This window comes from Phoxinus phoxinus (genome assembly GCF_949152265.1).
Source record: "Phoxinus phoxinus genome assembly, chromosome: 22".
Taxonomy (NCBI): domain Eukaryota; kingdom Metazoa; phylum Chordata; class Actinopteri; order Cypriniformes; family Leuciscidae; genus Phoxinus; species Phoxinus phoxinus.
The window spans coordinates 17,657,775-17,683,588 of record NC_136897.1 but is presented as its reverse complement, the minus strand read 5'-3'; the positions used below and the strand labels follow the sequence as shown (position 1 = coordinate 17,683,588).

The window sequence follows — 25,814 nt, the reverse complement described above, 5'->3', positions numbered from 1 at the left end:
CTCATTGGAGGCAGCACTCAAGTGTAATTATTCATCCCCCATTCCCTCCCTCCTTTCCTCCCATCGTCCCTCCAACCCACTCTCGTCTTTCTTCCCACTCATCTTCTGGCAAGCGGGCTGGCCGTGAGGATGTGGTCGCTGTGATGTGGCAATTGTGATGTTGCTCGCCGCCACCATCTTGGTGATGCCGAGGTCAGAGGTTTGGGTTGAGATTGCATCATCTCGTAACAATGACAGAAAGAATGAAAACACACGTGCGCACGTTTATATGCACAGGCACGTACACGCACTTCCCACTCAGCACTGTCCTCTGTCTAATTAGCATTTTTTTAACAATTTGCATTAGAATGACATCACAGATACACTTATCGGTGTAATTGTTCCTCCCTTTGTGGTTTAATGGAAGTTCACAAGCCTGTGTGAATGCAGGTAGTTTCTTACACTCCTTTTTTTTGTTGCTTTATCTGACTTGTCTGATGCAATGACAGGGAGATGAGAAGCTTAAGCCCGCTGTGCCATGCTTCTTGTTGCTCTCTATATGGCAGGGGAACGAGAGACTGTCAGGTTTAATGCTGGATTTTGCTCTCAGCTGAAACCTGTCAGTGTGCTGAACACCAGTAGCAAGAATACGGTGGTTCCTTTTACAGGAGCACGGTAGACCTGCAGACATCATGAAATACTAGCAGTGATGTTCATGGTTAACTTGTCAAACATGTAGTTGGGTGTGTTTTAACGGTCTTATTTACACAAAAATATAATAAATACTCAAATGTGACAAAATACAGAGTCTTCTATTTTGCATGTTTTTAATTTGATGCAATGTTTTTCATTGCAAATGATGTTATAAGCTGGACAATTTGAGTAAAACGTTGACATTTACATTAATTTCAGAGCTTATTTTGTATTTGGTTTGAACTTTGTTTGCTTTAATGATGTGTAAAAATCTGCATGGTTTGAGATGCATTTTTTGCTTCAGTGGAACCAAGAACATCTGACTGTCAATGATCAATGTCCAAATTTTAATTAGTGGCCTAGAATTATTAATGTGCTTGTGTTCAGTTTTAGTTTCGTTTTCACTCTGTTTGCACTGTTCCTGTTTGCCTGAGTTCCTAGTTAGATTTCCTGTTTGTTAATTAGTTTCCATAGTTCATAAATCTATCACACCTGTTCTGTTTCACACTAATTACTTCCCATGTATTTAAGCCCTGAGTTTTCCTTAGTTATGTGTCTGTTATCATCAAGGTTGTTGTGTTTGTGTTTAAGGTTATCTCCTGATATCTCCTGTGTGTTCCCATTGTGGATTTATTGAAAATGTACTCCTTCGTTGTGAGCATTCTCTTCATCCACACGTGACAGAAATAAGCATAAAACCTTTAATATTATTTTAAAAAATACTTCAAAACTGTTTAGAGAACTATTTATGTATATTCGAGTTTAAATATTATTTTCAGTTCAATAATATTTTAAATTCAGTATTTAAGTATTTTAATGATTCGTTGTTTTAGTTTTTCAAACCCGTTTTCTTGTTCTCATTTTGCATTTTGAATTAGTTTTTAAATTCCATATTTTCATTAATTCAATATTCTTACCCCCACATATTTTTATTTTATTTATTTATTTACATTTTCAAACCTTAGTGTTGACAGCAAAGATTATGCTATGACTCATAATTGACAGAGAGAACACTTGCCAATCTGGAAATGAGTAGACATTATCATTTTTAACTGTAATCATAATTCCACCCCTGCACAAAACAAACCGCATATTGTCTGCGGTGTTCCCAGATGATCTGTGAGTGGGCGCTGTTAGTGGAGAACGCGTCATACGAACCATTGGGGTCCCGCAAGCGCAGATGACAAACTGGCTCTCTGGCTGACCTTCACTCTTTCACCGCAAGGACGCTTTTAGTTCGAGTGTGTAGCTCTCAATACTAAGCACAGCACTGAAGGACATTTTTTTACAGCACTAACGCAGCAGGTAAATTGTTAGCAAATGGATGTGCTGTTTAGACTCAGCATGCCACGTTTCATCCTGTACAGTAAAAACCAGACACATTACAGGCTTGTATGGTACATTCCATACCAGCTCTGTGTCTTAGTGTTAAATTAATGCTTGCTCTTTATATCCACGGTTTAAGGAGGGATAATGGCAGAGGAACGAATAATAACGTCTTTCAAATCACAATATGGATTAGCAGGAATGCAAATAAGATGTAGGCTTAGTTTAAATATTCAAGAGTTAAATGAAAACATTAAAAACTCATGGTTTAAAGAAAGCAAGAGATGGAGAATGGGTTTGAACTCCAGGGTAAAAAGAGGGAATCAATATGTAGGTAATCCCCTCAGAGGGGCAGGTAAGCTGCCGCCTTCTATTTGTTTGTGTCCCTATCGTATCTGTGTACAGTGGGGGACGTGGTACGGAGACCATCTGGTGAGACCACATATAATGGAAGCCCACTGATAGAAGAACTGGGATGACCGCCATGTGTTTTCAGCAGACTTGACAGCTCTGACACACCTCGGTGAGATAAAGCGTTAGACTGACCTCAGCAGATGTCGCCGGCTTCTTTTATATATACAGTTCATTTATTGATCTTGTTTACATTTTATGTACACTATGTGATTGTGACCGTGGAAATATTATTATGTAATATCAAAGGATTAATAAAAAAATTAGCAGAGAGAAGTAGTTAACTTCAAAACAGATATAACAAGATTTTTAAATTTTCTTAAGGAAATGGCTTGCCTTAATAAAAATGACTGCCGCAATGCTAGACTGTTGTGGATGGTTGCCAGGGCATTGCAAAGTGGTCGCTAGGGTGTTCTTGATAGTTGCTAGGGTCTCCAGGGGGATGTTAGGAAGCTGCTACATTAATTATTAGTGGTTGATAGGGGGTTATGGGTGTTGCCAGGTTCTCCGGGGTTGCTATTGTGTTCTAGAGGGTTTCTAGATAGTTGCCATAGGGTAGGTGGCTAGGGTGTTGTAAGTGATTGGATGGCTGCTATGTGGTTAATGGTGGTCCAGAGCAATTGCTTGGTTGTTCTGGGTAATTGCGAGGGTATACACATGGGTTTTCAAGGGTGTTTTGGATAGTTGCTACTAGGATGCTCTGTGTAACTCTAGGTCTCTAGGGGGATGCTAGGGTGTTCTTGGGTTCCTGGGTGGTTGCTAGGGGGTTCTGGATGATTATAAAAGTCTTCAGGGGGTTGATAGGGTGTTCTGATGATTGCTATAGGGCAGGGTTCTTCAAATCTTGTCTTGGAGGGCCAATGTCCTGTAGAGTTTAGCTCCAACTCTGATCAAGCACACCTGAGCAAGCTAATCAAGGTCTTCAGGATCATAGACATGTATAGAAAGGCTAGATAGCTCAAGGCGGAGTCAGCTGTGTCGTCACTTGGCGGCCATCTTAGGTCAGGAGACTGCGCTGCTGCTCCCTGCTGCTGTGGACGGAAGGTGAGTGACATACGCCAACTAAAATGCTCGTAACTTGCTGAATTCTTGACGGATTTACAAACAGTTTGGTTTATTACAAACCTTATTAACGTGGCTATGATTTGTGCTGATGCCGATGTTTAATAAACTCCGTGGCTATAATTTTTCACAAGTATGCAGTTAAATAGCCGCATCCCTGACGTTTATGACACACCAAGCCGTTTGAAAATCGGTTGAAAATTGAGCAAAATATAGTTATTTCAGCACTACATGCACAATAGACTTTAATGTTATAACTGGACGAGCGGTCCTGTCCTAAGATGGCCGCCGTGTGACGTCGTCGGGTCCCATTGGCTCTCAGCGCCGGTAAGCCATCTAGCCTTTCTATACATGTCTATGTTCAGGATCACTAGAAAATCACAGGTAGGTGAGTTTGATCAGGGTTTGAGCTAAACTCTGCAGGGCAGTGGCCCTCCAGGACCGGATTTTAGGAACCCTGCTATAGGGTCTCCAGGGGGGTTCTAGGGTGTTCTTGTGGGTTGCAGGGTTGTTGATAGATGGCTGCTATGGAGATTTAGATGGTTGTAGGTGGTTGCTAGTGTGTTCTGGGTGGTTGTTAGGTGATTGCTTACTAGGTCAAGTCAAACAGTCAAGTCTGGTCTCTAGATATGGCTGAAGTCCCACCTTCACTGTAATTCAATGGGATGTATTAAAATACACCAACATATGAAAAACATCTGATCATTAAGGACAGTAAGGTGTCATTCATGATGAGATACAAGTCAAAGTTCAATACTTGGGGTAAGGGTTCTGTAGTAGTAATTGTGATACTTCAAATTAAATCTATTTTCTGTAGTTACCCAGGAATCCTGCTTTACTCAGAGATAAATTATTGAGTCATTAGAGTGGGGGGAATATCACCGGGTATATATCCATAGACAATATTAAAGGGGATCTGACGTGAATATATATGACAAAGTGACATTTTAATATGCCAGACTCTTGCTTAGTGCTTTTAATGTTGAGCTTGTCTCGGTGTGAGATCCAGATCTAATGATTTGGTGTGGGAGTGATGTGTGTGTCTCTGGGTAAGGCTCGGCAGGGGGCGGCTGCAGATGCAAAGCCGTCTACCTGGGTGGGTAGCGACTTTTATTTTTTACCTCGGCCACTCCTCTTCACCACATCCAAGACTGTCATGGCCGTCCCAGGGGAGTTCTGGTCATGATTTCTCCTCGGGTAGGCTTGGGGGTAGCATCTACATCTCAATCTGATCTGTGATAGGAGGCCCCACGTGTGTGAGGGAGAGAGAGAGAGAGAGTCCGACAAAACCAGTAACCAAATAAGCTGAGCTGAGCAGATCTAGAAGGCAAGAGAGCCAGAATGAGATATAGAGGTTGAGCGCGAGAGAGAGAGAGAGAGAGAGAGAGAGAGAGAGAGAGAGAGAGAGAGAGAGAAGCTGGCTGGCAACAGCACACATGCTCAAGGAGAGAAAAGAGGACAGCAATTATTGTATCCAACACCCTACAGCTCCTGCAATAAAGGCTCGCTGTTGTCGGCATCACAAACCTGCTATTCTCTCCACCTGGCCTCATCCCACTGACTTATATGATTGATCCGGGGGAAAATGCTGAAGTTCCGCGCGGACCGGCGAGTGAGGTAGGTAAGGCAGGATGTTGGGAGAGAGTTTATAGCGGCAGACAGCAGTGTGAGGGGAAACTCTGAGCTGGAGGTCAGGCAGGACTGCAATGCAGTGCTTGCTTTCTCATGGACCATCTTTACAAGATATTAAGGTTTATTCGTGTAAAGTTTGCGTGTTTTGTTACCAGTGCATGCATTGGCACCTCATTTGTGTCCTTGCTGGATTCCAGCGTGGTTCCGTTTACATGCTCCATTCCGATGCTGCTAAATCATTTCTTGTTTGCTAACGACTCAATCATTGATTAGTGGTCATATTAGCAACGTTTATAAGCAGATGATTGTCTTGTGCCTCTATGTAGGTTTATAGGTTACACACGAGCGAGCGTGCTCAGTGGCAAGACCACATTGGAGCGCGCACACGTGCACTTACACACCTCAACCTGATTTCAGGGGCTAGGCTGTTATGCTAGATTTGTTTAAACGTTTGTCCTCTGGTGTTATATGGAGCACAGAGCTCTGGTGTGTGTACCTTTTTGGTGTCAAGATGTGGATGCCTTCAGCATGAGTGTATTCTTGGCTTGTGCTTCTTGTCCCCGACCTATCAGGCCGCATGCGTTGTGTGTCAGTGTATACAGAGGCTACACAGACTTTGAGTTCTGCTTGTGTTATCCTTAAGTGGTTGAATTTGGCATATTGTTCGAGTGCACTTAAACAACACTGAAGAGGTGAGTCTGCTGTATGTAGGAAAAACATCAAACTGAAAAGATAGGAAAAACGCAAGATGAATATAAGGACCTTTAGTCTAGTGTTTTTACACTAGATCCAAGAAACTTTCAGGCTTTTCACACTTGAAATTGTTAAACAAGGTTGATTTTTGAGCCCATATTTAATGCTGGGTTATCTTTTGCCATCATAATGCATAAATTGGTTCTGCACAGTCAGGTTTTCATATTCCTCATTGTAATGCGTTAGCGTAGGAGTTACATTTCTTATTTGCATATTTACAAGGTTTATATCATTAGACAAGTGAAGCATGTGACTTCTACACTTGTGGAAATGTCGCCGCATAAATTTGCTAATACTGCTGGCAATGTTTTAAACTTTTTCTCTCAGACAGTGAAACTAAACAGAGTATTAACATTTGTGAAACTACACAGCATGAATATATTATGTAGCAAGCAAGAATTGTTTAGTTTGAGATTAGTTTTCGGTTGCTATCTGACACGGCGTGACATGTTAGGACCTTCACAATTTAGTCTGTGCCTCAAACAGTAGCTAGCAACTGCAAGAATTGATGTAAGTGTAAGTTGTTATGGACAAAAACATCTCACGGTTGTGTAAATGTAGATATTTAGCACTTTGGATCAAGCTAGCGCAACATTTAGCAGGGCTTCCTAATCTAGGGTTAAAAGCGGTGCTACACCCTTTCAAAGTGTGAAGTACCGTATTAACTGAAGGTTGAAAGTATTCTTAACCCTGGGTTAACTTATTTTTAATTTTAACCCTGGGTTAACCATGGCCTTGTAGAGGTCATTGGTTAGCTTAGCGATCATGTCTGGTTTAAATATGGATTGAACTCTAGTTAGTTGATAGTTCTCTTCATGTGAAACTCACTACATTTCACAAGCAAAACAATAAATAATTTACTTATTTACATTTACCATTGCAGACAGGTAAAATCGATACTAAATGCAAATAATGAAATACAAGTAGCCACATACTGTGATTAAGCATAGGTTAATACACTTATAATAATAGGCAAAATAAACAGGCTTATAAACTTTTAAAAGGGAGAAGAAAATATTTCATAATATTCATATCCAATACTTTTAGCTTTAGCTAATTTAGCTTGCTAAATCAGACGGATGCCAGCATAACTAGGATGTATAACTAGAATGTTTTGGTACTGTGTTGGGTCACCACTTAATCAGTGTTATTTTATTATTATTATATACTATTATAGTATTAATTTCAGCTTTTATTTGTACATTTTCAGTTTTCATTTTATTTTAAGTTTAAGTAGCTAATTTTGTTATGTGGTTCATGAAGCAAAACCAGTCTAAATTTGATCCTCACTGTAGCATGACTAAAATTATATCTTACGGCCTGGATATTTTCTAAATGCTATTGATTTGATGTGTGTGTATCCATGGTTCTCTGAGAGAAACAGGTCAACCAAACCCAGAGAAAATGTCTTTGCTTGTTCCCTCTTCTGCAGTTATAAAACCAATAGCCAGAAAAATGACACGCAGCAATGAAAACACTTGTAGGATTTACACCCGAGAGACAAGTTTCAAGCGCACATCCACAGGGAGAACACACGAGCCGAGGTCAGAGAAAGTGTGACAGGAAGTTGAACTCCAGGCTTCATGGGGTTTTATGGACAAAAGACATGTCTTTTCTGAATATAGACTGGATATAATAGGTGTGTATGAACTCTGACATGTCATTCTTCAAAAACTGTTCTTGTTGATATTTTGGCATTGAGAGCAAATCTGTCCACACTTAACACACTCTTTCACAAGCTCTGACAGCCATTCATTTCCACAGCAGTTGTCTCATGTGGACTTACAAAGAAAGTGGCCCTGTATTGATCGGACATGATGTTGTAATGCTGAATTATTAATAAAGAAGGGATGTGCCTGCTGTGAAACGGGTTTGAAGCCATAAGAACGAGTTTTGGAGCACCTTAAACAAATGGAAAATCAGTTCCAGTTGCTTTTGGCTTGATATTCTTCCAGACAGTTTTTGAAAGATTGTTTTGGCTGGTTTATAATGTGTTTGTCTATCAGTCTGAAATCCTAAGTGTCTTTTTTATCTTTTCAGTCAAAATGACCCTAACGGAACAGTTGGACACCAGCAAGTGATCCAGACGCACCTGGAAGAGAACGGACCTTTGAAACCCTTGCTGTGAGTGATCTTTTGTTTATTCTTTTGTAAATATGCTGCTAGTTTTATACTGCCTTTGCTGAATCTGTGACATATTGAATAAGAGATTGTATTGTGAAAAGCATTGGATACATACCTTATTATTTCTGACAACAAGCTACGGTAACCAAGGATCTTCTTTCAAAAGAGACCGCAACTATTCCTTCAGTCCAAAGGGCTCATGAACTCATTCATGTAATCATTTTTGTCTGGCTATGTGATTTTTGTATTTTTTTGTAATATAATGCACAGTGGTACCCATCCCCATGATAGATTGTAAATGCAACATCAAAAAAAGTACAATACCATTCATAATTTTAGGGTCAGAGAAAAGTCTTTTTTAAGAAATTAGTACTTGTATTTTGATTGATTGATTGATTGATTGATTGATTTAAATCTTTATTTCGAACATGAGAGAAGAAGAAAAGAATGTATAAAATAAGATACAATAATGTCCAAAACATTAAGAAAAGAAGAAAAAAGAAAATAATAAATATGAAAAGCAGCAAAGAGAGTGTCATTACTTTCCTGTGTGAACATACTTCTATCTCATGTGCGAAAAGTAGTAGGAAGAAGTAAAACTTAAAAGTTTCATCAAAGTCTATCATCAAAGACACATTCAATTGATCAAAATGTGTTACTTTTTTTCTTATTAATGCTGCTATTTTTATTTTATTTTCTATTCATCAAAAGAATCCACAAAAAATATTAGAACTCAAAACTGGGTTCAACATTGATTATAATAAGAAATGTTTCTTCGGCACCAGATCAGCATATTAGAATGCTTTCTGAAGGATCATGTGACACTGAAGACTGGAGTAATGATGCTGAAAATTCAGCTTTGCCATCACAGGAATAAATGTCATTTTAAAGTTATATTATATTAAAACAGTTATTTTAAATTGTAAAAATATTGTATAATAAAATATATATTTTTATTTTGAGAAGTCAGTTTACTTGCTGCTTAAAACATGGTGTTCCCAACAGTCACTGTCACTCATGTCGGTGTAAATCATCAACTCTCACTGAAAATGAATAACATCCGGCTCGGTGTTGCTGAAAATGTCAGTGTGAACGCCCCTAAGGAGATGAGCAGACAGAAAAACAGTTACTTGTCAAACCAGCCCTGTTCTGTCTGGCTTTTTGTATAATAGTCACTATACAATATATACTATACAACAAACAAATGGCGATGTCAGGACAAATTACGCTGAGAGCATTTTATTCATTAGTTTATTAGTTTTAAGCTGCATCAGATAACAGGTGGAGGATAAACGTGTCAGAATTTCCTTGATTTCATCTATAAATTTAGTAAAACGTTCCTCCAGGACAAAGAGAATGCACTTACCTCTTGTTCTCCTCTGGATCAATATAACGAGTCGAGAGCCAATAGCGCATTAATAAGAGGCGATGCCATTAAAGCTGAGATCCATCCAGGATTTAATTTTATTAATTTCCATTTACGAAAGCAGGAAGCTCCTGGAACATTACCGCTGTTTGCCACGATAGCTAAATAAAGCCTAGATAATTAGCACAGAGATGTTTCTATCGTGCCCTAATGTAGTAATTGTTACTGTCGTGTGTGCGTTCCCACTTTGCGCTAATGATTGTGTGTGTTTTTATGTCCTTATTTGATCTGTATGTGCATGCTCTGTTCCATATGTGTTTATGTAATGTTCTTTGCTTCAGAGACTCATAATGACTAGCGTATGGCTATAAACTGACTGCGGATGTTAGCATGCACTACAGTGAGCTTTCCAAGATGGAAGCTTCAGCCACCGGGCGGCTCTAGGGGATTGTAAATTCATCTTGCTGGTCGGTGGATCGAAGGCTGTTGGAGAGGGCCCGGGCGGCCCAGTAAGGAGATCAATACGATTGACCTGAGACTGCAGGCCTGCATCCACCAACTCTTTCTCTCTTTCTTTCCTCTATTCGCCACTCCAATCACATTCTTTGTGAACCATCGCCTGTTTTTAAACTGCAACCTCAGGGGTGCGGCCTTACGACGGTGCCAGTTGGGAATAAAAATAGCTGCTCCCGAATGCCTGTGTGCTTCCTTCCCATAATCCCTCAGTTTTCCACCAGTTCGAGTCAGTGTATTAGTTTGAAAATGATTTCTCTGCATTGGTGCGTTGAGCGCCGGCAGATGAGAAGTTTGTTACGGGATCAAAGGCTGACATGGCTCAATGGCTTTGTGTGTGTGCTCACAGGATCTCTGATTCGGAAATGAACGGCAAAGCGGGTGGCAGGGGGCCCGTGAACAAAGCCAGCGAAGCAAACAGCAACGCCAACAATATCAGCATGGTTTCTGAGATGCCCCCGGACTCCCAAAACCATGTACGGGTCAGTACAGCTGCTATAGATTAACTCGTTTCTAGAAATAGAATTATTCTAGAATGAAGATTATTATTATTATTTGTATTAATATTATTTTTATATGAATAATATAAATTTTGAGTTTTAAAACAAATATACTTTTTACATTGTTTTATTATTATATTACTTTATATTATTATATTATTAGATTTTACGTTATTTTTATTATATGTTATATTATATGAATGATTAGGATACAAAGATACAATTTAATTTAAACTTGTTATAACAAACAAGTCTTTATTTGAATATTATTTATACATGTTATTATATAATTGTTTAATTAGAACATTTGAATTAATATTTTAAATTAGCTTTTATTTTTGTAATTTTATGTGCTTTAATAAATTCTATTAGTTTTTAATGTTTCTGAGATTAGCTTTAATTAATTTTTATTTCAATTCTAGTTTTAGAAATGTTAGTACTTGAACTTAAACAAGTTACTTTTACTAAAATAAAATAAAAAGTTTATATTTATTTAATTTTATTTTGGTTGCACTTTATTTTACAGTACATGCACTTAAATTGTATTTACAGTGTAGTTACCCAAGAAAGTACTGTAATAAAAGGTAACTACATGGGTTACGGTCAGGTTTAGTAGGTTCAGGGTTAGTACTTAGTTATTACCCAGTTAGTGTCATTTCTACAATAAGTACAGTACATACTATGTTCATGCAAAACAGGACTGTAAAATAAAATGCTACCTTTATTTTTAGTTTTAATGGTTTTAGTTTTTGTTAACAGTGGTCTGGCTGCGGTGGATGTCTTTCCTTTGTAATTCATTCCCACTGTCATTCATTACCCAGATTGTGTGTGCGTTTGCCGTTGGTGTTATTGTGTTAACACTCCTCCGTGACTCTCCCACCAGGGCACGCGCACACCCAAGAGAACCGCCACGTTTGGGAAGCGTTCCAACTCTATGCGGCGCAACCCCAATGCTGAGGTGGCCCGGCAGGGTTGGCTTCACAAACAGGTACTGTCGCTCATCCTTAAACCTCACCATCATCCACACAGACACAAACAAACACGCTCTCACAGCCTAAAGCCATAACTCTATAATCCATACTTAAGCCACTCTCTTTCAAAAACGTCTAGGCACTTAAATGCAGTTTCAAGGCCTTGATTTTTTTCTTGTTTTCCTGTAATGTAGGCAAGCAGTGGTGTGAAACAGTGGAACAAGCGCTGGTTTGTGCTGGCAGATCGATGTCTTTTCTACTACAAAGGTAGGTTGTGTATGTAAATGCTGGTTTATGCATAAGTTCAGGCCTCGTGAATTTGGTTAAACATATTTTAGTGAGTTCCCCTGAAGCTCAAAAGTTGTATGATTTGAATGTATTTTTTAAAACCAGTTAAACATTATTTGAATTTATCCCATGGCATTGTTTCAGTGCACAGGCTGTGTGCTGCCAGTAGCGAAGATGAGAAGTATAAAAGTAGTTCTATAATAACAGTCTAGCACAAGCACACTACAGTATGAAGCCTCTATGAAGGCCTTAGAAAACTGTATTATCTATGTTGTGTCAACAGAAAAAAGTAACTGTAAAACACTGTAAATTAATGGGGTTTTTTTAAGAACCATAAAATACCATAGAAATACTACTGTACCGTTTAAAAGTTTGGGGTCATAAAAGTGAAATGAACACTTATTCAGCAAGGATGCATTCAAGGATTAGTTCACACACAAATTCATTTCAATTTTAGTTTTAGTAATTGGTGAACTTACAAAACTTAAAAAACTTAAACGAATCTTAGAAATGATGCCTTGAAAATATAGGATTTCATGTTTAGACATGTTTGTTTTGTTGTGTGTTATTTCTCATGAACTTGCCTGTGATGTTGTCTTGACAGCCACACTGGCTGATGTTGTCATGGTTTTACATACTGTAAACCTAAAGCATCTAACTTGTGGTTTCCTTTCAACCGAGGCATATGCAAGACATTAGTAATTATCTTTAATTTGCTTTGGGGTAATTACATGTTTTTTATGACATTTCAATTTGCACATATATTCAGCTAGTTTCCCATATTGGAGAGAAACTAATTGGATAACTGAATTCCTAAGAGCGTTTAATGTTGGAGATTAAGGAAATAGGTTTTATATGAAGCCTAAAAGTATTTTAAATGTTTACATATACATAATGTGTTCTGTTTAAGCATCCCAACATTTGCTCAACCAGCTGTGTGAGTTTGGGATGTGGTTTTCCACTGCTTATCTGTTTGTCTGGCCAGTGGAAGACATTTTTGCAATTCATTTTGGAATGACACATTACAAAATGAAGTGCGACGCAAATTTGTAGTGAGTTGTTCCCACACTATTCACACACATCAATCACACACTCTCAGAAAGCGGCGTCTGTGATCTGCGTGACAAGAATATATGACCGTCTCCTTTAGACCAGCCGTGAAGGTCAGTCACAGCTCATGCGTGTAGAATCAACATCATCCAGAGGCATTGTGGGATAGAGGAGGGTGTTAAGATATTTGGTATGAAGCTTCTCCCAGATGTTCCTTCATGTTCTCTCATCTCTTTTTGCTCAGTTCTTTAGACACTGGTCGGATCTGGGGTTTTAAAGCCTTAATGTGGAAAGGTAAAAATGGGCAGCATATTAAAGAATTAATTGTGTTGCGTTTAGAATAATCTTGAAATCTTGAAATATCAACCTACTAATCATTTCAGAGGAAGATGAATTCCTAGAAAAGAATGTCAAATATTCTATTTTTGGGTTTGCAAGAGACTGGAACACTTCAAACCTCTCTGTCACCTAAGCCCCACCCACACAGGCAGATAGTATTCTCTCTAAATGAGCGGGTTTGCATTGGACACATCAGCATGTGAGAGGTAGCCTGCAGCTGTGGATGATGCACATCAGCTGACCTCATGTCCAGCATGTGTCCTGCCCCCTTCCCTCCAGCCGCAGCAACACACTACCTCACTGGCATTTCTTCCCAGTAAAAACATTCTTAAAAACAAGATAATTTGCTAATATACACTTCAGAGAATGTATCTTGAATTGGGTATCTTTGAGTTTTTTTAATGCATGCACCATGAAAATTTACACAATTTGCCACATTAGGATACTTTTTATGCTATTTTAGCATGTTTTTTCAAAGCTTAGAGCTTCATTCTCCATTCATTTGAAAAGAATGATCACATTATATCGACTTTTGTGTTCTACGGAATAAGGAAGTCTTCTAAAAGGAAGACAAGTAAATTATTAAATATTTTGAGTTAATTATTCCTTTAAGGTCTTAAAGGGTCCTTTAAGGTGTACAGTATATGACTTTCTTCTTTCAGCCGCACAATCAGATTTATTATACTGGCTCTTCCCAGATTTTTAATGGCATTGAATAGTGCAAGAGTTTTCTTCAAACTTTATAAACTATAATCACTGGCTTCCGGCAATGGCCATACGCTCGTTGGATTACTTCTATGATTGATGGATGCGCTTTTTGGAGCTTCAAAAACTCGGGCACTATTCAATGCCATTACAAAGCTGAGAATGTTATTTAATATAACTCTGATTGTGTTCGGCTGAAAGAAGAAAGTCATATACACCTAGGATGGCTTGAGGGTGATTTTTGGGTGAACTTTTTCTTTAAATTTATCTTCAGAATATTTAGACAATTTTATTTGAAAACAAGACAAAAATACTGAAGAAAAATATTTTTCATTGCACTCCTTTTTAACACTCTTTTTCTTACTTATTTATCTGCATATTTTCCTCTGTGTCCCTCGTTACTTTCCTAAAGTGATTTAAAATCCACATACTTTACTGTCTGGGAATATCAGTCAGTGATCTGGCTTCATATTTGCTAAAGAATGTATAACTAGTCCATCCTTAAGAAGAATATAAATCAAAACATATTGAGTTATGTAATCATAGTGGGTTTTTTCCCCACATCTTTTTACGTAATCTTATGGCAATACTCTTGTCAGTGATTCATTGTGCATTGTTTTAAAAGCAAACAACATTGACGGTGCTACTATTCAGACACATAGTTTTGGTTTTAGATCCATTGACTATTTCTGTGTTTATGTGTGCACCTGACCATAGTTGACAGTGATACTGTCTGAGGTAATGCACATATGAGTCTCTCAACATCTCCAAACATGTCAGACTTCTTGTAAAGTTCACTCTTCACACGCTGTCAGTGTTGTTCTTATTTGGTTCTCAGTTTTCAGACACTGGCTTCTTGTTGCTGTGTATCTGAACACTTGTGTGCCGTGTCAGAAAAAAACTTGTTCTGTGAGATTGCTGCCAATCATCCGTGTAAAAACAGCGAGGTTTTCTTGTACTGTGTGTTTGCTCAAAATCATCAGGCCCATTGAAAGTGACGGGGCACGTGCCACTTCAGATGTTGAGCCAAAATGGATTTAAAATTAAACTTTGAAAAATTTATTTAAATGATATATGAAAATGCATGATTATTGGCTGTCATGTTTTGTGCATTTTTATGCAGTAAAATTAAACATTCATATTAAAGGGATAGTTTACCCAACTAGGAAAATGTCATGTTGAACACACACAAAAATATTTTCATAAATGTTGTTTTCTCTTCATCCAAACAATGGAAATCATTGGGGTCCAATTAGAGGTCTTCAGGTGAACCCGTTGACCCGTTGACCCGGGACCCGACCCGGGACCCGTACGGGTTCGGGTCTATATTTTAAATGATCAGCCGGGTCCGGGTCGGGTCGAATCTATTACTTCGGGTCCCGGGTCTGTTTAACATTGTGTGTAATACCCGTGCGAGTCATCAAATCTCAAAAATGCGTCTTGTCACACTCATATTTAATATATTTTAAATCAGTAACATAATCTGAGGTGAACTGTCACATGAATGTTTACTTTGACACTCAAAATAAATTGCGTTAAAAAGCATATTTTAGGTTGATCCATCCAGCTAGCGCGCATTTGCAGTCAAGCGCGTGTCATGTTTCTATGGCAACCAGTTACCAGAGGCAGAGCTTCAGTGAGGGATAGCCAAACCGCGCTTTAGATTTTACAATGTCAATTAATCGTTTTGTTCAATCTTAAAGTTTTAGTGGTCAGATTCAGACTCGATGATGCAGAGCAGAGAGCACGGAGATGATAAATAACGTCAGCGCAGCGGCCATGGCACTGAACGAGCAATCGTTATTATAGTTCAAAAAGGCAAACAGCCAAAAGTTATTGTGCGAGTTAGCAGCTAACTCGTTTAATTTGTCATCCGTCACCGTGAGTCCGTGACATCATGTGGACTTTTGAAGCTGAAATAACAAGGATTAAGCTTGGACTTGGTGGAATAACGAGAGGAATAACATGGATAACTTTCTTGTCGGAGTCGAAGGATTGTAATGCATCACAGCCAGTCAGGTAACGTAACGTTAACGTTACAAGGAAAGGATGGAGAGACTACTACGCTGCTACGGCTCCTTAAATTAGGTAAGACAAAAAGTTGTAATTTTTCGCAACAGGTTTATTGACTTGTAATAGCAGTTTAAGGTGGAAAATGTGACAATCGGGTCCAGTCGGGTCTGTGTCTTCCCGGCAGTTTCGGGTCCAGCTTACAAAAAATTTATCGGGTCTGCACGGGTCCGGGTCCAGCTTTTGAAATAATAGTCGGGTCCGGGTCGGTTCGGTGTAGCAAATTACGGGTCCCTTCCGGTTCGGGTAAGAATTTTTGGACCCGTGAAGACCTCTAGGTCCAATGTTGTTTTGGACCCCATTGACTTTCTTTGTAGGGATGAAAACAATGAAAACATTCTTCAAAATATCTCTTGTGGTCCACAGAAGAAAGTGAGTCACACAGGTTTGGACGTAAACGATGACAGAATTTTCATTTTTGGATGTACTTTAATCTCTTTAAGTAGGGATTTGAACAAATTCCATGCCAAACTAAATTGTTCCACTAGACCTACACGTCTTTTCACTTTCACAAATATCCTCTGAAGATCATTCCTCTCCTTGAAGACTTCCCCATCCCTTCAGTCTTCCAGGCCTGCGTTATGGGCTGTGGTCCTTCCTTCTTTAAACTACTACCTTACAGTCTTCATACAAGCTTACTGCCCTTTGACAGGACTCCCATGCATTTGATCTCAGGTTTTCTGAAGGGAGTGTAGACGCTACGTCCTCCCGGCTCTGCTCAGATACGCATGTCACGTGGTTTGTTTGGGCTAGAATAAGTAAAGCTGTAAAGGCTGTTGTCTTCTTCCACAAAACCTATGGAGGATAAAGCTGTCCACGCACATCCAACGTCCCTAAGTTTATATATGGATTCACACATGTGCGTTCTGATAAGAGACAGTGTTTGGTGATTGATTGTTTTAGCCCTGCTGATCAGATGAGCAAATCCTGATTTCTCACTGGTCTCCGTAATGCCTATTTGTTGTGTAAATTTGAGACCCATTAGAGCTCCATTACCCTATCACATTAGATCATAAAATGTTCCCAGCTCAGGCTGCAATTTAATCATAAACTTGAAGAACATCTGTGCATGCGTCTACCCTGAGGAGGAGGTCTACAGTAATGGTTCTTGGCTGGATCAAGCTTTCTGTGTGCGGCAGGTTTAATTATATCGGTGAATGCAGCAACGCCTGTGGGGCTACGGCTGCATGATTCAACCCTGTTGACTTTGCCCATGTCTCTCTAGCTAATTACTTCACACTGCCTCTCCATTACCCTCATATTCTGAAGGCAACATCAAAACGTAAAAAGTCCCCCTGTAGTCATTAGTTGTATCCCTTAAAACTAATCTTTGATCACCAAACTGACACATTTAAACTTTTTTTCATTAAAAAATAAAATAGCTTGAATGTAACTCTACACCCTTGCCTCATTTCGTATACGCGGTTCTATGAATATGCAAATTACCCCCGCCTCCAATCACTCACACCTGCTCAGAGATCCACTCGTTGACGTGATTGGTTACAAGGTAGTTTGTGACGTCAGAAGCACCAGCGATTTCAAACTGCATTTTGTTTCACTACAGTTTTAAGGAGAAAATACTCAGCAATGGTGTTGATTTAAAGCATATTAAAAACACCACATACATGTTTTGACATAACATGACATAACAACATTAAAAGCTTGATTTTCACCACAAGGGGACTTTAAGGCATTATATGAGCACTCCTCACATCCTTCATAGAGAAGACATTCCCAGAATGCATTGCGGTAGCTCAATGAAAATTAAATTAATATATCTAGGATGAGGTGGAGATAGCAAGAGAAATTGATTATTAATAAACTTAATAGTACTGAAAAATATCAATAAAACATTTCAGTGAGTTTATCATATACAATTATTTATTATACACTATAGGCTACTCTTCAAAAGTTGTCAATAAGATTTTTTTGTGAATAAATACAGTACACGGAATAAAGTATATATTAAAAAATATTAAAATAGATTACATTTCAATAATGTTTTACAATATTACTGTTTTTACTATATTTTTTTGATCAAATAAATGGAGCCTTGGGGATCATAAGAGACTTATTTAAAAAACATTAAGAAATCTAACTGTCCCCAAACTTTTGAACGGTAATGTTTATTTTTTTACCCAAAATGCCATTCTGGGAATTGCGTTGTTGGCTTGTTAAACTCTAACTAAAACAAAAAAATCCAAGATGACAGATGAGCTGAGATAAATTAATGAATGCGTTGATTATGAATAATCTTGAATATCATCAATAACAATAGCACAGTGTAATTTAATTTAAATGTAATTGATGGATTATTTTACCCACTGGTTGTAAGGTTCGTGCTTTAATTATTATTGTTTATTATAATTATTAGTGTGGCATGTTGTTAGCTTAGCAACATGCTAACTATTGAAATGAATAGTAAGTCTCCTTGCCAATGTAGTGAGCAAGGAAGTGTATTCAGATTTTTTTTAAAATAGTTTTTGACCTTAATGTCTTTTGAAATCTGATATTAGATGCAAGTTCAAAGCGATATTCGTGTTTCAGTATACCAAAAAACCTAATGTCATCCCACTTGCATTGTAATAAACTTTGCAACTACTTTACACAAAGACCATTGTATATTCAAAAATGTAACGCATAACAACATAACAATATTAATGAGAGTCACTGTCAGAGGCATAACAAACACACTCCAGGAACACCAGGAAGTTGCTTTCCTTCCTTGGCTTCATTGGCTCACTGGGGTGAGAGGGTCATTTATTTAAAAATCACAATCAGCAACACTCAGAAACTGGCTGTGTCCCATACGTCTCCACGGCTGCCCTTAATATCTTGGCGACGGCACTGTGTTTGGAGCCATAACACCCTACGTCCTCTTATCACCCCACATCCATCTACCCAACTGTGCAAAAGAGTTGGAGAATGTGTGACAGAGCAATTTAATGCCTCAATTGGTATTCTGAACGTGGGGGGACGTTGAAAAATGGCTCGCTGTTGTTGTCACTGCTGATATAAGAGTTGTACATTATGCCAAATAAAAAGAATAGAACTTGGATGAAAGGATTGTTTACCCCTTAAAGGGACAGTTCACCCAAATATGAACATTTTGTCAGTACTTACTCACCCTTAAAACCTATATGAGTTTCATTTCCCACCCACCATGAAATGTCACCATGAAATCAAAATAGATCATTCTTGTTTTTTTATGGAATGTTGCAGAATATATTATAAATAATTTATCTGTGAATATCATTATTCTTTTCAAATGTCATACGCCTTTCTAATCTTTAATCAAAATAACTTCCCCTCCCTCTTGCAACGAGATCACAGTGATAGCAAGCCACAAACAATTCAATCTAAGTCCCGCCCCACATTTTTTCTTGTTCGAGAAGCAGCTTCACTCAGTACTTAACAATAGGAAGGAAAATACTATTGCAACTTCATGGGCCCTATTTTAACGATCTGAAACGCAAGTGTCAAAGTGCAAAGCGCAAGTAACTTTGTGGGCGGATCCCGGCGCTGTTGCTATTTTTCCAGCGAGATAAACGACTCTTGCGCCCGACGCAAATCTAAAAGGGGTTGGTCTGAAGTAGCTTCATTATTCATAGGTGTGGTTTGGGCGTAACGTGAAATAAACCAATCAGAGCGTCCTCTCACATTCCCTTTAAGAGCCGGCGCGCTTGTTCCATGGCGGATTGCTATTATAACAGCGGATTTGCCAGGCGCACGCCAGGAGCAGTTCACAGCCGAGGAAACCGACGTTCTCGTCAGGGCTGTAAAACACAGAGAAGTGACATTGGGGATGATGGGAGAAACCCACCCAAATTAGGTTCGGTTAAACAGGCGTATAATTTGGGTAGTAAATGTTTAGCTAGCCTAATCTAGATTATTATTATATTTTTTATCTAGATAGATCTTTTTCACATCTTCACGGACACAACAATGATTTCCCTCGTGTGTTAATATTTTTCCTTGTAATAATGTATGATTTGCAAAAATGAAAACTGCTGCATCTGTTTATATTAGAGAATCAAAGTGGATGCGCGTTAACATTATGGCCAAGCACGCGCCCTTAAAATACCATATCACTAACGCGCAACGCGCCACTGTCTTTAGACTGTTTTTTTCCTGGTCAATGGCGCAATTGCTTTCTAAAACTGGAAAATAGCACCATGGAAGTTTTGCGCCGGAACACGCCTTTTCTTTGCGCTGAACCGCCCCCGCGAGCGCAAGTTCATTTCCTAATTTACCGACGTGCGTCTGTGGAGGGAAAAGTCTGCTGTGCGCGGGTGCAAAATAGGAATGATACATGCGTCGGTGTACAAAGTCAATTGCGCTGGGTGCAAGATAGGGCCCCATGTGTTTGATGCCGACTTTTAGGTGTGGTCATGTTAGTGAAATCTTTTTAGCCAAAAAGCTCCATTATCCATTGCGATGTAGTGATGTATGAAGCACAGAGAAGTCACTTTCAAACCAAGCATCTTTCTGATGGCCAACATCGCAACTTTGCATGACCAACTTCAACCTGTTGCGAAATCTTTCACTCCTCAGGCAAAATTCCCAATTGTGGGGATTCCTATTAAAATGACTGGATTTTGCTTGCGCAAATTCACCAAACTACAGTAAATGCGTTTGGTGCACCTTTTTTACTGCACTTTTGGCAGGGCTTTTACTATAAACTGTTTGAAAAGAGAAATAAGGATCTTCTCGAGCCGATGATATCAATAATTTTTCAAATTCTGAGAGAATTTGTAAATTAGTATTGTTGTTACATAACCAGTATCAAGGTTCACCCCAATGTAAATATTGTCTCTGCTTTTGTATTGACATGTATCTGTCATTAATCAGTGATTTTGTGTGTGATTGATATGTCAGAATTACCTATTAAAGTTTACAAAAGCATGTCAAAGCACTTGGACACAGTTCAGATGAGTTTCACAGTTTCCGAGTGATAAAAATAGGTGACTGCCAAAAAAAATCTTCTTTTATAGTGATCTAAAAATACATTGTCAGACAGTAACACTTGAATATATCTTACGTTTCTCACTTATTTTATTTATTTATTTAGTATTATTATATCATGTTCTTGCTTTAAACAAAACTTTCTTAGATTTATGCTTAACACAAGATATAGCAATATGCCAACAGGGTATAATTTATTCCCTGAAACCATGTATTATGCAATTTTACTTCTCGTGTAGATTTATCTTGTTTTAAAGATATTTAGACATTTTTACTGGAAAATAAGACACAAATGCTATATGTAGGGAGTTAGTAAAGTAAGGATAGATGTTATGCAGATAACTAGTTTTCAGGATTTGAGAGTACTAAGGCTAATAAATTAAAGAATCAACCATTGAAAAACTCACATCTAAACTCATAACCACAAATCTGAAAATTGGCTGTGACATTTCTTCGATGTCTGTGATTACAACCCTGACAGACAGGTTTAGTTTGTTGTTGTTGTTGTGGTTGTTGTTATGTAACCCTCATTTATACCGTGTTCATGTATTTCATTGTGTTTTTAGGTTTGTCGTGGAGATCATGTTTTTCCATATCAGTACACGGTTCTTATTCAGAACTGTTTTGCCAGGCCTTTTTGTTGACAGAATAATAGACTCTGATTGGTTGTTCAGTGCAGGTACAGCTGGTCGAGAGCCAGAATACCTGCAGCACTGAGTCACTGAGGGATGATAGCTATCTTTTGCTCTCTCTCTCTCTCTCTCTCTCGCTTCTATACAGCACAAACACAACCTGCTCCACCCCTCCTTCCCCTCCGCCCCTCCCTGTCTCTCTCATTCACACACAAACACGCACACACACAGAACACACACACACATGCGCGCGGGTGGGTTCACTGCATTTCCCCGGCAGCAGCTCTCAGTACTGGATCGAGAGCAAGAACACAGGATCTCCGTTGCCCTCCTCGCGATGAAAATTTAACGATGTGCTCCATTATTTAACCAGCCCGAGCGCTTCTCTCCCAGGCCGTGCGCCGCTGCTTGCTTCACTGTCATTAGCGTTGCTTTGCGCTGGGATAAAAATGGATATCTATTATGGGATTCACCTGCCGGTTACCTGCTTTTCCATTACCGCTGCCTATCATCACCAGTGTAGCGGCACAGAACAGAAAGTTGGACTTTTCTGATTGTTCCTCATCTAATTTCTCATCAGTTTTTTTAAAATCCAGGTTGGAATGAAATAATACAGATGTTTTATTTTCTTTTTTGTTTATGTTCGTCATTGACATTAATTTTTTTTCTTTCATTTATATTCCATCCAGACGATAAAGAAGAAGGAGTCTTGGGCAGCCTTCCTCTTCTCAGCTTCAAGATTGGACCAGTTCAGGCACTGGACAACATCACCCGCAAGTTTGCCTTTAAGGTTGGTGATCTCTGTGCATTTTTAATAAATGTTTTGAATGCAGTCGAGACAAGGGATGGGAGGGGTGACAGGTAAACATGGTATTCGGTGTCAGTGTAGGTGATATGATGATTGGAAACTTTAAGCGATGTTTCTGAATTAATCATGATTCAATGACCTGTATCTGTTTTTAGTCATAACCACAGACTCTATATTTACCCTGATTGCACACCCACACATGCAGTGGACTTTGCATCTTTGCATGCGTTCCCGAATATGTTTGCACACCATGTGCCAGAAGGACAAACATAATGTCAGATTATATTTTCATCAGGGTCCCAGGCGACTGGGTTTGAGTACATAGACCTTTTTAGAGCATACATATATGACAGATCACAGTATTTCTGAGTGTATGCGCCCCTGGTTGCACTGTGAGAGAACATTGTTGTGGTGAGTTATCATAATTTAGTGAGTTATCATAATTTAGTGAATAAGGTTGTGGTTAGCCTGTGTGTGAGGCTCTATTAGATTAGACAGGGTGCATGCTGGGTAGCATGTGAAGATGTGTTTATAGCATACGATTGTAGGTGTGCTCGTTCCACTTGTGGAGAATGTGAGACCGTTATGTGTTTGGTAACTGTGTTTATGTCTCTTGCCTCTGGCTCCACGGGGCCCCTAAGGGCTGGGCTGGAGATGTTCAAGAATCTGATGTCGTGTCTCTGCAGGTTTTGTTAGGTTTCTAGTAAAACTGCTTTTTTTAAAATAGCACCTGGCTTTTAAACTGACCAATTGTAAATAAGTTGAGGCGTTGATGACCTTTGGCAATACTTTTTTTGTTGAAAATAATCAGGAAGGAGGAATAAGCTTTGATTCTGTCTGAGCTGTATTAAGAATAATTTCTGATTTAAGCTTTTTTCATATTTAGTTATACTTGAATGATACTTTGTGCAAAAATATTTATTTAACTTATTTAGAATTAAGTTATTTGATAATTGGGTTATATTGGAAATATTTATAATAATAATTTTGTTATTCAGTTGTACTCATATATATATATAAATGTAAGTTAATATTTTGTATTTGATAAATTCTTTAATTATATTTATATTTTAAACATATTTAGTGCTTATTTGACTTGAATAAAAATATTATTTATTTACACTACCATTCAGAAGTTTAGGGTCGGTAAGAAGTTTTTGAAAGAAGCCTCTTATGCTAAGAGAGGCTGCATTATTTTGATTAGAAATACAGTAAAAACAGTAATATTGTGAAAAGGTCCATATGTCATGAAACCGTTTTCTTTTTGAATATTTTTTAAAAGGTCATTTATTTTTGATGGCAAAGCTGAATTTTCAGCATCAATTCTTCTAATCATTCTAATATTGTGATTTGCTGCTCAAGATTTTTTTTTAGTATTATAAATGTTGAAAACAGTTGTGCTGCTTAATATATTTTCAGGATTCTTTGATAAACAGAAAATTCAAAAGAACAGCATTTGTTTTGAAAAAGAAATATTTTATAATATTATAATTTTATATATATTTTATAATTTTGTATGACTATAATGTAATGACTTAAAGGGATAGTTCTCCCAAAAATTGTTGTCATAATTTACTTACACAACATTTGGGTCTTTCTTCTGCTGAACACTAAAGAAGATATTTTGAAGAATATCGGTAACTAGACAGTTGACGGCACCCATTGACTTCCATAGTATTTTTTTTTTACTATGGAAGTCAATAGCTAACATCAACTCTGGTTACCAACATTCTTCAAAATATCTTGTTTGTTTTCATCTTTGGGTGAACTATCTCTTTAAATATGATTTATTTAGACATTATTTTATATTTGCCCCTTCTATTTGGATTAAATTCTATAATCTTAAACTTAAACTCCTTTCTGATACAGTATATGTAACATGTCTGTTTTACAATATTGTTATTGTCCATTAAATAATATTTTTTAAGAAGCAGGGGGTTTAACAGTCAATTGACTGTAAGATCACATTTACTTCAAAGTCTTCTTTATAGTTCTCAAATATCTCTTTTTGTATTTAACTTTGGTCTCTGCGTCACACTTATACTTCTAATGTTCATCCCCTGTGGAAATGGCAGGTTTAGACGCACCGCCATCACAGCTTATCCACGTGTTTTTGAAAACATATCCAAAGCTGTTCAATCTTCTACTAAAGAGAGACTATTTTATACTCCAGAGATATGTTTGCAGAACAAAGCAAACCAACAGTCAGAGGGATCCAGTAGCCTCTTCATCTGCACCCTGAGGCAAAGGTGTGCAGTGTTTCTTTTTCATATCACAGAGACCCCTAAACTGTAGTTTCGGTGTGGAGCCACGTCAGCGCAGATCAGGTTCATTTTTATGGCAGCCATAATAAAAATCATGACACCATCATATATGTCACACTATGTCTCTAAAAATACCAGTGTGCGTGTTTTGAACTTATAACCTAGCTTGGTGTTAATAATTAACCAGGAGATATTGAAATGAGCTTGTCATGTGTGTGTGAGAGGGAGAAAGGAAGGTGTGTTTAGTCAACCATTCTTCATCATGCTCGGTGACAGTGAATGGTTACATGTATCATGTTGCCTTGACAAAAGAACCTGAAACATGTCCGATGCAGTGCATCTTGCTCTGGGTCTTTTTATTCAGACTCTTCTCCTGGAAGTGTTGCCAATTCTTTTATGAAATTCTTCTCCTGTGTGCAATGATCAAAACTGGTGTTTGGCCTTTGGGCACGGGATATTCTTCAGTTTCACATAGGGGAGTCTATTACTCTCTTGCTCTGTGTTGCTTCAGGCCTTACGCACACACACACACGCACACGCGCAAGTATGTGTGTGGACACTTGGATACATTTTGTGGACAAAACTGTCCCCAGAAGTACACTAAATCTGACAAAATTCTATTTCAATTTGGAGTTGGGGCCTGTTCACACCAAGAATGATAACTATAACTATATAGATAACTATGTATTACATGGCTTGGTTAAATTCTAATGTAGAATGCGGTCTGTTATTTCTTGATAGTATATCACACCGTTGCCATGAAAAACAGAGCGTTGCCATGGACACTGTGTTCTTTAACAGAAGCAATACAGTCGGTTTTAAATCAATAAACTCCTTTTTAAATCAATATTTTGTCAAATTATTGGTTTATTTGGTAGATAGCCATGTAATAAGCGGGATAATGTATAGCGAGGCGGTTGTTCTAGCGAATACAACCCCTTCAGGCTAATTCAAGACCCCTCCGCCCGATCAGCCTGTCTGGGTTGTATTCGCTATAACAACCGTCTCGCTTTACATTATCCCTTACATTGTCCAAACCAATGGACGGTAACATTCTTTTTGTTTTAAGCGCACACTGCAGTTTCTTTAAAAGCTTGAGCTCCTTAAAGTTATGTGGATTCTAATTGGCTACATCTGAAATCGCATACTCGGCTGTCAGTTATTTTATTGTTCATCACCTGGAAAAAATATATTCTCACAATATTGTTCCAAAGATGAACGAAACGACATGGGGGTGAGTAATTCATGACAATCTTTTCATTGTTGGGTGAATTAGCCCTTTAATGCTTTGGTCTGCAACAGCAATATAATTTCTTTCTCAGCCCAATTTATTTTAGATGGCTACATAAATGTGTATGTGTGT

General features: G+C 38.2%; 1 protein-coding gene across 14 annotated transcripts in view; it reads left to right on the top strand.

The window, feature by feature from the left end:
- plekha6 (pleckstrin homology domain containing, family A member 6) overlaps positions 1-25,814 on the top strand; it is a 99,317-nt gene that overhangs the window by 40,305 nt on the left and 33,198 nt on the right. For 12 of the 14 annotated variants that reach the window (XM_079597408.1, XM_079597417.1, XM_079597418.1 and 9 more), the window contains 5 exons: positions 7,897-7,980; positions 10,209-10,341; positions 11,243-11,347; positions 11,525-11,597; positions 22,069-22,169. In XM_079597408.1, coding sequence (XP_079453534.1) covers positions 10,225-10,341; positions 11,243-11,347; positions 11,525-11,597; positions 22,069-22,169 — 396 coding nt within the window. In that variant the 5' untranslated portion in view covers positions 7,897-7,980; positions 10,209-10,224. The remainder of the gene's footprint in view (positions 1-7,896; positions 7,981-10,208; positions 10,342-11,242; positions 11,348-11,524; positions 11,598-22,068; positions 22,170-25,814) is intronic. The other 2 variants (XM_079597410.1, XM_079597412.1) reach the window with 1 other exon arrangement.